Source organism: Lissotriton vulgaris, unplaced genomic scaffold (assembly GCF_964263255.1).
Source record: "Lissotriton vulgaris unplaced genomic scaffold, aLisVul1.2 SCAFFOLD_908, whole genome shotgun sequence".
NCBI lineage: Eukaryota > Metazoa > Chordata > Amphibia > Caudata > Salamandridae > Lissotriton > Lissotriton vulgaris.
In genome coordinates, this window is record NW_028255349.1 from 744,499 (window position 1) to 761,836 (window position 17,338).

At 45.4% G+C, this 17,338-nt stretch overlaps 1 protein-coding gene across 1 annotated transcript in view; it reads left to right on the forward strand.

The window, feature by feature from the left end:
- Positions 1-17,338, forward strand: part of SEZ6L (seizure related 6 homolog like) — a gene marked incomplete at its 5' end in the record, with an annotated part of 799,882 nt that overhangs the window by 719,865 nt on the left and 62,679 nt on the right. Inside the window, one exon of the mRNA XM_086951928.1 lies at positions 6,938-7,129. Within this exon, the coding sequence (XP_086808054.1) occupies positions 6,938-7,129 (192 nt within the window). The remainder of the gene's footprint in view (positions 1-6,937; positions 7,130-17,338) is intronic.

Below are 17,338 nucleotides of genomic sequence, written 5' to 3' on the forward strand. Positions count from 1 at the left end.
TGGCAAAAGAGAAAAGAGTAAAAGTAAGAAGGTAGGTTAAGGAAAAAAAACAGGAAGAAAGGTCAAATTAAAGGGAAAAAGAAAGAAACTGTGAGAAAATCCCTCTCTATTTTCGTTATCACCCCCACTTTGTCTTAATGGCACTGCAGTTCTTTTTAACTCTGCACACTGGAGTACTGCTGTCCAGTTCCCAGTGTAAGTGCTCTGACCTCTAAAACATGATAAAATTGGTTAAACCCCAAGTGGTATATTTAAATGTCCAGAAAGGGCTTAGTATATTGTGAAAGGAAATACACCACTTCCACTGAAAAATTACACATCACCTATGGATTGCAGTCAATGTTGTGCCATCCAGTAGGGTGCCAAGAAAAAACATGGCTTCAGAATTATCTGAAGCCAAGGATGTCTATTGCAACTTTTAAACCTGCAGGTCAACCAGTAAAAAAATCAAAAAACTTTTAGATGGGAAAGCGACTTAAATAAGTCAACTCTACATAGGCTTCGTAGTCTGCATGGTAAGGTGCCTAGCAGTTAAAAGTATTACATGCAAGAATTCAGTTTTGTCTTCTGCCTATAGTGATCAGCCCCTTACAGCTATTTTTACTGAAAAAGGGTAGTACCTGATCTATGAGAAAAACTAAAGTTTAGAATACAGTCATAACTCTGCTATTTATGGTTTGCTCTCATAATCTTTGACCACCATTTTTAATGTTTATTAAAATATACTTCAGTGGTGAAGTTATGAAACTTATCGAAAGTATTGTTTAAAAGGATGGACTTTGTCTGCCTTAACTTCCAGTACACTTGTTGGTATTTTACTACCAGGAGCTAGCCCGTCAATGCTTCTGATTAATGAGGTGTGAAATTGCTTGTAAAGCAGAAGCAATTGTTTAGGCCTTTTGACAGGGAGAAGTAGACTCCATTGATCGGTTGACTGACCTCATGTGTGGCTACAGGGACACAATAAGCCTCAAGTAGCCTTTGTCATGAAGTGGCAAATGTACAAGTAACAACTGGACCTGGACTGAATGCTGGTGGCCTCTGTTGGAGTGAGTCTGTGACCTGACCCAGAGGCCAGGATGCCTTTGAAGTAGCCATGAGGAGTATCTTCAAGAAGTCTGAAAAGTTAGTACTTAGAAAATGTTTGGACTCTCACTGGAGCAGCAAAGGTGCCCGATTGTAAGAGGACTTTGTCAAATGCCGCTTAAGGCATGCCCTGCAGGAGCATTTTGGGCACCATAAAAAAAGACTAATGCCCTCACCCTACTCAAGGGAGCACAGTGGTGGCGGTCCAGCCACCGCAACACCGACCACCTGAACACCCTATTACGACTGTGTCGGTCGGACCGTCATTGCACTGCCACAACTCACACTAGTCTGAGGGCCTCAATATGCTTGGTGCTGCCCTGAGGTACTGCCAAGCGTATTACAAATTTCCTCACCACTAGCATTTACATGGAGGTTAGGAAACTCTGCCTCATGGCTTTGTGCACAGGGGTGAATGCAGGAGAGAACATATTGTACTATTTTAGTTTTGCACCCCCAGTTCCAGCATGGGAAGGAATGCATGGCATGATGCATTCCTTTGTTGCAGGAACTTGCACTGGTGGTCCCCTGACAGTACTTTTTAAGGCTCACAATGAGCCTTTACACAGCACTGCTGTGGAACCGCCACCTCGCCTACCCGCCAAACCACAAAACTACTTGTAATCTGGTGGGCGTGCGGTGGTGCACTGCCAAAAGTTGTAATCAGGCCCTAAGTCCATAGGTAGAAACCTTGTCCAGCAAATGTGCGAAAATTATCGCTCATAAAAATGGTTTCAGTAGGGTCTCTTCCAACAGCTATCCAGCTTTGAGGGGGCTTTTTATTAGCCTCAAATTGCACCAAGTACCAGGACTACTGCGAACAGTGACTTCTGATTGGAGCTTTACATTTTCTTGATGCTTTCAGACACAACCCTTAAAAATTTATATTTCAAGTTCCCCTTATTATCATTTTGATTTCAGTTTTCTCATTACGGGCCATATGTATCATAGTTCCGTTTTGCGATTCCTAAATGGCGAATTTTAATGAATCGCTATTTAGGAATCGCAAAATGGTATGTATGAAGAAATTCGCTTTTTATTAGCGATTCCTTAATCTTCCTTAATTGCGAATTCGCATTTTGCGAATTCGCAATTAAGGAATGATTTCCAATGCATTCCTATGGGCCAGGAGGCCCATAGGAATAATTTCCAAATAATTCTCAAATTGCGAATTCGCAATTTGCTAATCGCAATTTGGGAATTATTGCAAGGGTGCAGGGGTGTCTCAATGACACCCTGCTGCACCCTTGTAAATCATATGTGTGTGCATATGGCGCACATACATGCCCTATGGGCATGTATGTGCGTCACATGCCACATTCAAAAATACAAGTTAGTGTATTTTGAACAGAAATCGCAATTTACCACCAACTGGGAGTTGGTGGTAAATTGCGATTCCTTAAGCTGAATTCACAACAGTAAAATGCTTCATACATAGCATTTAGGGAATCGCAAAATTGCGATTCCTTAAATGCTATGGCAAATTAAGGAATCACAAGTATTTGCGATTCCTTAAGATGGGATTGTTTGATACATATCAATTCATGCTAATTAGCCTTTTGCTATTCGGCCGTTGCGAATCAAAAAAGGCTTGATACATATGGCCCTACATGCTTTCTATTATTAGAAAATGGTTGTGGGATTTAATTGTGTTGCATTTTGATGTATTAATTGTTTTGGTATTGCTAAATGCTTGGCACATTTTTCCTTAAGTTCAGCCTGTCTGTCATGTGCAGCCGCTACCAGGGGTTGAGCCCAAGATTATTTATTGAACTTGTTTGTTGGACCTGAGTGGATTTTAGTCCAGTATATTGTTTTCTTACAAACAGTGAACGGAATAAAAGAAATTTGAGAAAGAATTAAAGAAAGAAAAAGCAAAAATACAAAAAGAAAGAAGGAACATCAAGGAAGAAATAAGAAGCAGAAATAGGAAACAAGAAAAAGAAAAAGAAAGAGAAAAGCAAGGAGATTAGGGTAACACAGAAAAATAAAAATAGGGAAAAATAAAAACAGTGAAATGGGGAGAAAAGGTGAGAAGATCAATAAGAGAAAGAAAAGTAAGAACATTTATAAAAGGTAATACAGCAAGAAAGAGATAAACAGAGGAACACAAAATAGCATGGTCCAGAGAAAAAAGGTAAAGCTGAAGAAAGAAGAGAACAAAGTAGATGAAGTAGATAATGAAGAAGATAAAGAAAGGTGTAGAGATAGATGGAGACAGGATGACAGAAAAGAATGATAGAAAGCGTGAGATAGAAACCGGGAGAAAAGTAAAAGAAAGGAAGGAAAGAATAAGTAATGGGAGAAGCATTATAAAAGAACAAAAGAAAGAAATATTGAAGGAAGGAAGTAGAGAAAGAAAGAAGATGATAGAATTTAAGAAAGAGAAAAAGAAAGAAGAAATGAGAGGAAAATGCAGAGATAAAAAGAAATAAAGTTGAGCAGAAAGAAGAAAGTAAAAAGGAAGCAGAAAAGATAAGCTTGGCACAACAGTCCATCATCAACTGATACATCACCACAGCCACTTTCCTGAATGCCTGGAAACACACAGATGTTACCCCTCTGCTCTAGAAACCATCTACAGACTTGAAAGTCCTCAGCAACTATCAACTAATCTCTCTGATTCCCTTCCCCGGAAAATCTTGGAAAAAGCCATCAACACTCAGCTTTTACACAACATCAAACAACATGAACTCCTTGACAAATCACAATCAGGATTTTGCAGCAACCATAGTAACAAGACGGCCTATAGTATTTCCCCTTCTGGGCTCACTTTGGTTCTCTCTTGGTTGCTAGTTTTAACAGCTTTAGATTGCCTTTTCTTAGCACAGCCACACATAATACATCTGTTTTTGTGACATGATATTGTTTTAGAAATACGCTTCACGTATTATTTGGTATTCAGTGACTCTTCTTGGGATTCAGTCTGAACATTCCATACAAGGTCAAACTACATGGTGTACTGTTTTCTTGTGCCCGGTCAGCAACATTTCTAATGTTTTAAACACAACACAACAGCACAGCTGCAGTTTTCTAACACAATAGGTATTTTCATATAAACTGTGTCTCAGCCCCTTGGAGAGCAGAGGAGAGAATTCCAGCAGAGAGACCAGTCTTGGAATGGAGGCAGCAGCCTTGCGTAAACTGAGTTTACACCTATGATGCTGACCACCTAACTACACATACCAGGCACGGTGTTCGGCGCTAATCCTAGAGATCAGTAATATATTCCTGTGCTCACATAGTGAGGGTAGGTCTAGATAGATATATTAGTTGCCATGGTCAAGTTGTTCATTGTTTACAGCCTGCTAGTAATGTTGATTACTTATCATAGTTGTATCTGTTTACTAATCGCAGCAAACCTGCTTCAATGTAGACTACGATAGTTTAAAAAAATATATTGTAAACTTCCTTTGTATCTTTCTTCAGTTTGATATGGACATGCATAAGTAAATGTAAATTGTAAATTGATACTTGTATAGCGCACTACTCACCCCCAAGGGTCTCAAGGCGCTTGTACGAATACCGCTGTGGAACCCATCCTGGTTTCCCTGTGAGGCGTCTCACCTGGGCACCCCCAAGGTGGAGGCCAGGCATCCTTAGCGTTGTGGGGACCATTGTGGAGTTTAAGCAAGCTATTGCCCAGAGTTGCAGAGTGGGACTCCATGATTGGAATAGGCACTGAGGCGAGAATTATCAGGTCTGTGGAATTTTGAGCCCAAGACCCGCCAAGGCGAGGAATTGAACCCTGGTCCCCGGCTAGACTTCTGCATCAGGGTCTGCCGCTCTAATCATTGAGCCACACTTCTCCAAGTGAGAATGAAGGGTGATGATCTGCTTCCATGGTTCCCTTGGAGACTGAGGTTTGTGTTCGAGGTTTACTGAAATCACCTGCTACTATGGAAAGGTTAGGAGTGCAAGTGAGGCACTGTGAGTTTGGGCCAGCAACATGTCCTCATCCCTGCAATGGCCGACATTCGCACCATCATGGACCAAGGACACTCCGCATCCATTATTTTGCTCAACCTCTCTGCTGATCAGCGGACTACATGATGCAGTAATCCTAAGACCAGCCCTCCAATGGATGGGCTTCTTTCTGTCCTTAAGGACACATGTTAGGCTACATCTATTCACTCCGAACCCAAAGACATAATGTGCTGGATCCACAAGAGGTCATCCTTTAGCCCTGCCCTCTTCCACATTTACTCAGTGCCACTTGCAAAGATCACCCGTTCCCAGGTACTCAGCATTCTGTTTTATGCCGATGACACGCAACTCATCCTGTCCCTCTTAGAAGACTCCATCAACACCAAAAATAACTTTAAATGCTGCATGATGAAGTTGCTACCTGGATTTACACCAACTGCCTGAAGCACAACGCTGACATTTTCATACCCAACTACTCCCCCTGGGGCACCACTTTGTGGCCCAATGAATTGGGAGCCACTCCGACTCCCACCGATTGGGCTCGAAACCTGAGCATTACCTTGGACAATGAAATCTCCATGAGACCCGAAGACAACGCTGTCACATCCACCTGCTTCAACATCCTCCACCTACTTGGAAATATCTTCAAAAGGCTCTCGATGGACACAAGAAAGACCGTCATCCAGGCTTTGATCACAAGCAGCTCAGACTAATGCAATGCCGTCTGCTACAGAGTACAACCAGCTCACACACAAGCTGCAAACCATCCAAGATGCCACCACATGACTGGTTCTCAATCTACTCAGCTGCACCCACATCAAACAACACCTTCGGAAACTCTTCCTGTTCCCTGTCCAGGATTGCTGCCACTTCAAGATACTCACCCTCTCTTGAAAAGCAGTGCAACAGAATGGACCGGTATACCTCAACCGCCATCTGCACTTCCACCAGCCAACCCGAAATCTCTGAGCAGACGCATTTGCAGAAGCAGGGCAGGAGGCCCCTCATTCACCTATCAAGCAGCAAAGACCTGTAACGCTCACCACCAGGACATCAGAACAGACAACACATTCACAACATTCCACAAGAAACTGAACACCCGGCTTTTCAACTGATGCTCCGGACCTTCCCCTGCTTAGCACCTAGAGACCCTCAAGGGTGATAAGTCCACACTATACAAATCTGTTTACATTACATTACACATTACAATCTCCTAATAAATTTAATTATTTCATATGTTTCTTTTAGCGGGTGGGGGTGGGAGCGGAGGTACAACTATTTAAAACAGAATCCCTTTGTTTAAGTTTAGCTTGTCCATAAAGATGGAGAGTACCTGGGTACTGGTGCCTGATTTTATTGTATTTTTGCTTCTCTGAAGCCATAAATATTGAATGGATACTCTATATGCTTATTCTCTCTGCATTTGTTAGCCAAAAGATGACAGAGTGAGTTTCGAAAAGATCTATCATTCATAGTAAAGTAAACCGGTCTAAATAAGGAATGCAATAAAATAAGAAAGACGTTATAAGGGTTGTTCCTTTAGAAAAATAAACATAGTACCCATCTCTAGGAGGCATCAAGATGCATTAAGGGATGTTGTATTTCCCAGGAAGGCAAAAGTCCCCTTCAATCAATTGATAAAACGTACAGCGCTGCAGATTAGTTTTGATTGGATCCCATTGGTACTTATGCATGCAGTTGGCATCATGATTGCAGTCGCTCGGCAGGATAAAGTAGTGACATGAAATATGCATCAAATGTAGTTTCTATATACCAACCCATGAAAAGCTTTGCATAAACAGCAATGTTTGTGATTATGCAATCAATCACACATGCATTGTACCTTCATCATGTTCTTTGTTATTTTTAATCGATTTCGGTCAATTTCAAGACAAAATAACAGTACAATCTTTTTGTTTCCTAGTTATGTATTGCACTGACCCAGGAGAAGTGGAGCATTCCACCCGGCTGATATCCGACCCTGTACTTCTCGTAGGAACAACAATTCAGTATACTTGTAACCCAGGGTTCGTACTCGAAGGAAGCTCCCTGCTAACGTGCTACAGCAGAGAGACTGGTACTCCGATCTGGACGTCAAGGATTCCCCACTGTGTTTGTAAGTTTCTTGTTCTTACCTTTCATGCTTATCAGTACTGTCAGATGCCTGCTTTATAATAATCAAGGATAATAGCAAGACTGTATACATGTGTGCTAGCTTTATACAGCAATAACAAAAAAAATGTCGGCCTGTTTTAGAGTTTGGCCAATAGGGCACTAACAAAGTGGGACAGAGTAGGCTGGCCACCAAACTCCCAGCCCGCCCACCCTTTTGAAAATTGGGTGGACTGTCAACGGTTCCCCTGTTGGCTCCCCCAACAGCTTGCGCCTACAGCCTGTTGGAGTGTTGGCCATCAGAGTAGGAGCATTAGCACGCCCTATTTAGAGAGGACCGGTTGATGTCCTTTTTTTTCTGTCCTTCGCTAGCGGTGACCATGGAACAATTCATTAGTTATTTGTTTTTCAAAAACAAACTCCTACTTGAGTAGTTTTTTAAAACGAAACTTTTGGCAGATGCCGTCAATCTTGACAGAGGTCCTCCACCAAACTTTAAGCACCTTCAGAGGAACCAATGTGACTGCAGATCCTCTGCAGGCACAGAGATCACTGTTGGGCTGGAGGTGATCTCTAAATATGGCGCCTCTCTGTCTGGCAGTGTGCTGGACATAATGTCCTCTGCCATCCTGACGAATAGCGATAAAACCGCCAAACGCTAATGCAGGCCCTTTACCCCATTCCAATGAGGGTGTTTAGTCATATTTTAGCACACAGGTTCTGCAGAAAAATACTGTGAGAAGAAGCTGAGAAGTCTTAGTTCATTACATTTTATTTGATAGGATTTGCAAAGCATGGAAACGCACAACAACGGAAAGGCTTCCAAACTAAAAGATGGGAAGCCAACATCCACGCCTTGCGGGTTTAAAAGATAGTCGGTTGTTTACGTTCCACCTTGAAGACTACTGCCTTGAACTTCCTGGTTTCAACGGAAATCAAGAGTAGTATGGACACAGCTTGGGAAAATATATGGTCTTTTTTTCACATAGGTTTTTTATTCCAAATTATTCAGTTTTGGGCTGTAGTGTCTCCACGAATTTGGGTTGGTGGCTAGCCAGACATCACCAGAGAAGAAGTGCTACTCTTTTCAGATGTTACGAGAATAGCTCTCTATCTGGGACACATGTATTCCTAGTCTCCTGTTAAGTACACAAAAAGAGCTTCTGAATGTGGGACTCTGTGGGAATGCATGATCACCAAATCTGGTCTTAGGGTTTTACAATCAGAACACGCCTAGATGAATGAAAGTAGGCGACTGACCTCACTTATCTTTTAGTGGTGTGAAAAGCCCACCGTGAATAGGCACGGCTACCATCCCTGAAAGCAACAGTTACCCACCTTGTAGGAGAGTAGGGTCTGCTTCTCATAGTTACCCCCACGTGTTTCTGATGTTTCACTGTTTTCGACTTAGACTGACTAGGATCTTGCTATCCAGTACCCCAGCCTACCTTCTTTCTCCTCTAAATTGATTGCATGTACTTTAGGTACACTCCAGATTTGATTCTGGGGTACCCTTGTAAATTCCCTAGTATAAGGTATATTATGTACCCAGGGCATAGGTACCCCAGAGGCCTCCCAGGGGCTGCAGCATGTATTATGCCACCCCTGGGGGACCATTCAAAATTACACAACAGGCCTGCTACTACAGCCTGTGTAAGGTGGTGCATGCACCCCTTACTTAGACATAGGTTCATATAGCTACCTTATATCACTGTACATATAAACCTTTCAGTCACCCCTATGGCAGGCCTTATCAATCCTGAAGCGGTACAAAAGGGGGTGGTGATGGACGGAGCATCTGAATCAATGTATGTATGTATGTATGTATATGTATAGGCATTTATATAGCGCACTACTTACCCGGAGGGTCCCAAGGTGCTTCGACCGCTGCGAAACCCTTCCTGGCTTCCCTGAGAGATGGTCCCTTAATGGGTATCTCCAGGGTGAGACCAGGCATCCCCGGCGGTCTGGTGGGGCCGTTAGTGAAGATGAGGCAAGCTAATGCCCAGAGTTGCCGAGTGTGAACGCTGATCAGAGTGGGCACCGAGGCGAGAGAATTATCGAGTCAGTTGACCCTGGTCCAGAAACCTGCCGCGCCGGGAATTGAACCCTGGTCCCGGGCCGTCCTCTGCTCTCGGGTCTACCCAGTCAAAAGATCTGGGTTTAATCCATCTCCGTTCTTTAGCCCACTCTGCCACCCCAGTTCAGACATGTCTATATGCAAATCAGTCTGACCCTGTGCCTCATGGAAACAGTCCAGCCCGAACTGCCAAGCCATGTCTTCCCTGGACCGGAAACAAGCTTCCAAGGACCGGTTTCTGGCATTCCAGCCGTCTTCAGCCCGGCTTGCTTGAATCCAGTGGCAAAGTGAGCAAGGGACTCACGTCTGAGCATACCCTGCCACACTTATGGCGGCCAAAAGTGGTACAAAAGAGGGTGGTGATGGACGGAGCATCTGAATCAATCAAACACTCACACCCAGTCAAAAGATCTGCGTTTAATCCATCACCGTTCTTTAGCCCACTCTGCCACCCCAGTTCAGACATGTCTATATGCAAATCAGTCTGACCCTGTGCCTCATGGGAACAGTCCAGCCCGAACTGCCAAGCCATGTCTTCCCTGGACCGGAAACAAGCTTCCGAGGACCGGTTTCTGGCATTCCAGCTGTCTTCAGCCCGGCTTGCTTGAATCCAGTGGCAAAGTGAGCAAGGGACTCACATCTGAACATACCCTGCCACACTTATGGCGGCCAAAAGCGGTACAAAAGGGGGTGGTTATGGACGGAGCATCTGAATCAATCAAACACTCACACCCAGTCAAAAGATCTGGGCCCTTATTTATGAGGCCTTGCGTCAGTTTTGCGCCGCCGGTGCGTCACTTTTTGTGACGCACCAGCGGCGTAAAAAATGCGCCTTGTTGCGCCATATTTAAAAAGTGACGCATCTAGGTAGATGCGTCACTTTTTAAACCCCTGCGCCACAATATACCTGCGTCAGGTATAATGTATGCAGAGGGGGCGTTCCCCCACAAAAAGCCACGTAATAGTGACGCATTGAAATCTATGAGATTTCACTGCGTCACTTTTAGGATACTGTTGCATCAAAATCTTGTGCCTGCCTCACAGCAGGCGTAAGACTGACGCAAGCCCTTTCACATGGGGCTTTCCCCATGTGAAAGGACGCATTGCTGGAGTTGCGTCACTTTTGTGACACACTCCAGCAATGCGTCACTTTTGCGCTTACAGATACGTCAGAAATACTGACGTATCTGTAAGTCCTTGCGACATGATGCGTCATACATTAAATATGACGCATCATTGGTGTCGCAAGGAGTGTGCAGTGAAAAGTGACGCATCACTGTTTTCACGCAGCGATGCGTCACTTTTCATAAATGAGGCCCCTGGGTTTAATCCATCACCGTTCTTTAGCCCACTCTGCCACCCCAGTTCAGACAAGTCTATATGCAAATCAGTCTGACCCTGTGCCTCATGGGAACAGTCCAGCCCGAACTGCCAAGCCATGTCTTCCCTGGACCGGAAACAAGCTTCCGAGGACCGGTTTCTGCTATTCCAGCCGTCTTCAGCCCGGCTTGCTTGAATCCAGTGGCAAAGTGAGCAAGGGACTCACGTCTGAGCATACCCTGCCACACTTATGGCAGCCAAAAGCGGTGCAAAAGGGGGTGCTGATGGACGGAGCATCTGAATCAATCAAACACTCACACCCAGTCAAAAGATCTGGGTTTAATCCATCACCGTTCTTTAGCCCACTCTGCCACCCCAGTTCAGACATGTCTATATGCAAATCAGTCTGACCCTGTGCCTTATGGGAACAGTCCAGCCCGAACTGCCAAGCCATGTCTTCCCTGGACCGGAATCAAGCTTCAGAGGACCGGTTTCTGGCATTCCAGCCGCCTTCAGCCCGGCTTGCTTGAATCCAGTGGCAAAGTGAGCAAGGGACTCACGTCTGAGCATACCCTGCCACACTTATGGTGGCCAAAAGCGGTACAAAAGGGGGTGGTGATGGACGAAGCATCTGAAACAATCAAACACTCACACCCAGTCAAAAGATCTGGGTTTAATCCATCACCGTTCTTTAGCCCACTCTGCCACCCCAGTTCAGAAATGTCTATATGCAAATCAGTCTGACCCTGTGCCTCATGGGAACAGTCCAGCCCGAACTGCAAGCCATGTCTTCCCTGGACCGGAAACAAGCTTCAGAGGACCGGTTTCTGGCATTCCAGCCGTCTTCAGCCCGGCTTGCTTGAATCCAGTGGTAAAGTGAGCAAGGGACTCACGTCTGAGCATACCCTGCCACACTTATGGCGGCCAAAAGCGGTACAAAAGGGGGTGGTGATGACCAGAGCATCTGAATGGCTGGGTATGCTCAACGTGAGTCCCAGGCTCTCCACATCACTGGAGTCAAGCTATCCAGGCTGAAGAAGGCTGATAGCCAGAAACCGGTCCTTGGATGCTTGATTCCGGTCTAGAAAAGACATGGCTTGGTAGTTCCGGCTGGACTGTTCCCATGAGGCACAGGGTCAAGGCTGATATGCATATAGCCATTGTCTGACCTAGGGTGGTGTGGAGTGCACAAAAACGATGGATTTAGGCCCAGATCTTTGTACTGGGGTGAATGTAAGACATTGTTCTGCATTCTGTCCATCAACTGTGTTTTTTGCAATTTTCACCCCGAGTGGGCTGGGTATGCTCAGATGTGAGTCCCAGGCTCTCCACATCACTGGAGTCAAGCTATCCAGGCTGAAGAAGGCTGATAGCCAGAAACCGGTCCTTGGATGCTTGATTCCGGTCTAGGAAAGACATGGCTTGGTAGTTCGGGCTGGACTATTCCCATGAGGCACAGGCTCAAGGCTGATTTGCATATAGCCATTGTCTGACCTAGGGTGGTGTGGAGTGCAAAAATAACTATGGATTTAGGCCCAGATCTTTGTACTGGGGTGAATGTAAGACATTATTCTGCATTCTGTCCATCAACTGTGTTTTTTGCAATTATCAATCCTGAAGGCAGGATGGTGGGTTTCGTGAGAGAGGGTGCCCGGTGCCCATGCATGAGCAGAGCTGCTCTGCAGCCTTCGAAAACTATTCTCCAGGGTCGTTCTGTGATGCAGCCAACTATATACTCTTAAGTGCATTATAACCTTGCGTTAAATGCTAACTTTAAAATGACTGCAAGGAAAGAGGGAGAAATATGACAACACTGATACACCCGGTACCAGCTTTCTCGACCCTGGCATAGCAAGATGGATGCTGCCAGCCACAGACACGAGCCTTCCCTCCTGCTGCTGGACGAAACTCCGGCAGGGGAAGGCTTGACAATAGGTTTCCTGTCATGAGGCGGTGTAACCACCTCCCAGACAGTCTTTAGTGTATTGGGGCTGGGTGGGTACACTCCTAGAGTGCTTTAATGTCTGCACTGGGGGCACATTTGGTGTCCCTGTGCATAGTTCAGTTCAAACCGGTTGCAGGAGCCACTTGCTCCTGCTCTGGTGCAAAACTAGACAAAGGACATGGGTGTACCCACCACTCTGTCCTGACCCTCCCATAGGTGGGTCACCAGAGTTTGTCCCACCCCTTCCTTGGGTATAAAGTAGGAACCCCTGATTACAGGACATTAACGCTGAGATGCCTCCGGGTAGTCGTGCGCTATATAAGTGCGTAATTATCATGATCAATACAGGACATTAGATTTACCTGGACTAAACTCTGCTACAGAAACCTTGGGGCATATTATCAAGACAGGCGATAAAATTATAGCCGCTTTAGCGGCAGAAAACTGCTGCTAAAACAGCAATAATAGGCTTGATAATATGCTCTATTGTAATATAATTGAAGCTCAGGTTAGATGTCCTTCACATCTAACATGTGCTTCAATTGGAATTCCATAGAGTATATTATCAAGCCCATTATTGCCAAAAACTGCCGCTAAAGCGGTGATAATTTTATCGCCTGTCTTGATAATATGCCCCCAAAAACTTTGAATATCTGCAAGACGCTGGACGACTGAAGAAACTCCCTTGGAGTAAAGGAGTTACTCACCTGCAAAGCAGGCACCTAAATGCATCTGACCGGTTTGAATCTCCAAAGCTCCTGAGGACTCTGAAGATTTCTGCATCAGAGGAGGTGGGTTCATAATGTCTCTGAGGTTGATCTGTGCTCTCAGCAATGCCGAGGTCCGTATCCCTCATGGAGACTGTGCAACCTGAACCCCTGTGCACCGTGCTCTTTTGCAGCAGCATATGCTTTCCGGCAACCCCTGAGGCTGTGCTTTGCACTACTTGTAGTCCTGACCCCTAGCGGTGTTTTCACCAAAGATTTCTGGCCTACGCACCATGAGTGTTCCATGGGCTGGTATTTTGTGATTCCTCTCGAGGTCTCTTTACGATCCCTGGTTTGTAGGCTTTCCTGATTGCTCCAGATGTTCCCTGACACTCCATTGCTTGGAGAGTCCTCAGGACCTTGCTGGTCCTCACCGAAGCTGATTTCCTCTGACCCTGTGGGTTGCAGTTGCCAAGGCCTGTTGGAGTTCCATCCGGACACTGACCCCCCAGCACTCGACATCCTTTGTAGGACAGCTCACTTCCGGACTTTGGTCATCCTCGACATCTCCTGGTCCCTGTGGCTGCAGAGTCAAGCATTGCGTCTGCTCACCTGAAGCACCCGACATTGATGGGCATGCATATACCGAGCCCCTGGTCACCCTAAAGTGACACAGACTCTGTCCCCTCTGCTTTCAGGTTCTTCTCATCTCTGATCCAGGCTTGGATCAGACCAGAAACTTTTCCTTTTCACGACAGCAGCACTTTTCAGCATCACGCAAATGAAAACGCCGAAGATTCCCGACTCCATTTGACACCTATGATGCATCCCTGGGTTAGGTAACATGAGTACTCCGGTGCTCACATGGGTACTGGCCTTACAACCTTCTATGTTTGAATGGGGTTTGCTCAAAGTCCTCTCCTAAGTGTCCTTAATCTTTCAAATTCCAACCATGAATTTCCCATAGAGTTGCACGTGGCTCGCCGCTGTGTTCTCAAACTGCACACGTCCCCGTGGGTCCCCTGTGTCACTACATTGGGTGGTTCCTTGGTGTCCCAGCGATTCTACGTGCTCTAGGCACTGTTTCTAGTCAACTCGTGGTGGTTACACCACTTTCTTAGTATATGGTTCGGTCTCTCCCTGAAGCCCGCTGTGTATTGTGCTATTTACTGTTGTTCTAGTACTGTAATAGTGTGTGCCTTGTTCTCTAATCTCATAAAGAGGATAGTAGAGAGTGTTTAGTAATAAATACATATATTTTATATATACCTTGTTTGGTTCTCCTTTCATTTGGTCATTCAGGAGGTTATAATTTGGTAAACCAAGCTGCTTTACATTCCTTCGAGACTTAGCCTGAAGGCTGCTCACCATAGCTACAACTAGGATAGCTTTCAATAAAGGTTGTCTTTAACCTAATCATCAATAAGGGTTGTTTGGACTGGTGCAAGGTGCCCACTATAACTATTGGACAGCATATACCAGGCCAACTTCTCACATTGGTGTGCAGAGGTTGGGATTCAAGCTTGCTATTGCTTCACCAGATAATCTAATTGAGTGACTAACTCAAAACCACTAAAGATACTTAGGTACATATAAATCAAGACTAGAAAAAAAGTAAGTTCTACTGAACTCAGAGTTGGGTAAGTCAAGGGTCTGCCATACCCTTTCTCCAACTCAAGAGAGTTTAGTAGCTCCCACTAGGTTAGGTAGGTGCCTAACCCACATAACACTAGTATGTCTTCTAGGCCAGAAGCCAGTGGTCCTCTGCCAACTACGTATGATAATCTCGAATTCCAAGAATTGAGAACCTTGTGTATATCTAAGAAACTGAAGACAGGGAGGCATCCAGGTACTCAACACCTCAAAGAGGCTTTGCTTTTATATGACCTCAGGAAGACTCCGGGGTCTTGTGAGGCAGGCAAGTTAAGTGGGGCAGCAGAGGATGAAATGCCAGGAAGTCAACACTTCTATGACATGTCATCCAATGCTGACCAGGAGGATCAAGATGATTCTAGCCTGGATACCCCAGTTCTTCCTATGGATGGAGGAGAAGGCCCCAGTGGTCCTCTCTTCACTTCTCCAGGAAGAGTTGGCAGTTTACCAAGAAGATCAAGATCTCTTTCCCAGGGATCTGATCATTCTGGTACTTCTGTAGGGACCTCAGCTTCTCACAGGGGAGAATCCTCCTATGATAAGAAGTGTAGACTGCTTGAGTTTGAAAAAGCTAAGCTTAGAATCAAGAGAGAGCAATTGGCCTTAGACAGGGAATCCCTAGAGCTCCAGAGAGCTTCCAGAACGTTGGGGCTAGAGCCCCCTGGTGGCAGCAACAGTGTCCCTAGAGGTAGAGAACATACTACTGACCATAGGAACCTGAACAAGATTGTCCCTCCCGACCAGAGTGGGGATGACATGCACAAATGTATAACTGCACTGGAGAGGGCTTGTAAAGTACAGAGGGTCCCTCAGGAGCAGTGGGCAGCAATCTTGTGGCTCTCCTTTGCAGACAAAGGTAAAGACAAGTGCCTCACTGTTAGAGAAGAGGATGCTGATAATTACAAAGTCTTGAAGAGTGCTCTGATTGAGAGGTTTGGCTTAACCACTGAACAATACAGGATTAAGTTCATAGGTACTCAAAAGGCACAGACTCAAGACTGGGTTGACTTTGTAGATTGTGCTACTAAGGCTCTGGAAGGCTGGTTACTTGCCAGTAAAGTGTATGATTTTAAAGGATTGTACAATTTAATTATGAAGGAGCAGATCCTTAATTGTTAAAATCAGTTGTTGCATCAGTACCTGGTGGACTCTGATCTGACCTCTCCCCAAGATTTGGGTCGGTAAGAGACAAATGGGTCAGAACCAGGGTGAGGAAGAAGGTTCAGAACCAAGGTGGTGACTCCAAGAAGCAAGATTCAAAACCCTCAGCCAAGGGTGGGGAGAAGGATAAAGACCAGAAGTCTTCTCAAGACTCTCAACAATCTTCTACTCTACAATCCAACAATGGAAAAGTCAAGAAGAAACCATGGTGTCAAATCTATAAACAGAAGATCCATTGGACAAGTGACTGTAACAAATCCAAGGACTCAACTCCAACCACCACTGCCCCTAAGGCAACTGTTCCTCCTAGTTCAGCTCCAAGTGGCGGTACTTAGAATAAGGGTGTAGGAGTTATAACCCTGGGATCTGAGATGGACTCTGGCCTAGTCAGAGTTCCAACTCAGGCTGTGTTAGTCTGTGATGAAGACATGGATATGGCCTCCTTATTTGTCAGTCCCGGTAACCTGGGCAAATACAGCAGCCTTTGATATATGTAAAAGAGGCCTCTGCATTTAGGGACACAGGAGCAAGTGTCACAATGGTGACATAAGATCTTTTGGCTCCTGAGCAAATCATACTTGGTGGGATGTACCAAGTGGCCAATGCTAGCAATGTCAGGACAGACCATTCCTTGGCAGTTGTTAATTTCAACTGGGGAGGGGTAACTGGCCCTAAGAAGGTTGTGGTAAGTGCAGACCACCCTGTTAAATACTTGTTGGGCAATGATTTGGAAGCTTCATCTTGGGCTGAAATGGAACTCAGGACTCATGCAGAAATATTGGGAACCCTGGATCCTGGAAAAATGGACCGGGCGCCTTCCATGAGGAGGTGCAGTAGAGGTAAGGCAGTGTCTTCCCCCGACTCAGAGTATAGGTCATTCTCCTGAGGGAGATGATCTTAGTCCCGAAGAAGGAACTGTCCCAGATGAGCTTGAACCTGATCATGTTGAGTTCTTGGGGACAGGGGGCCCTTCCATAGGAGATCTGAGCCAGGAGCAGCTGAGCTGCCCCTCTCTTGAACCCCTCAGAATACAATCTGCTGCTGAGGCTGCTGGGAGTGCTAGTGGGTCCCGTAGGATCTAATGGGATGATGAACTCCTATACTCAGAGAGTAGAGACTCCAAGCCTGGTGCCACCAGGAGGTTCGTTATACCTCTGAAGTTTAGGGGCTTCCTATTGACACTTGCACATGATATCACATTAGCAGGTCACCTAGGCCAACGCAAGACTTGGGACAGGCATGTCCCTCACTCTTTAATTGGCCTCACATGTCTGAAGACACAAAGGAGTTTTTTTGCTCCTGTGTTACCTGTCAAGCCAGTGGTAAGGCAGGTGGCACTACAAAGGC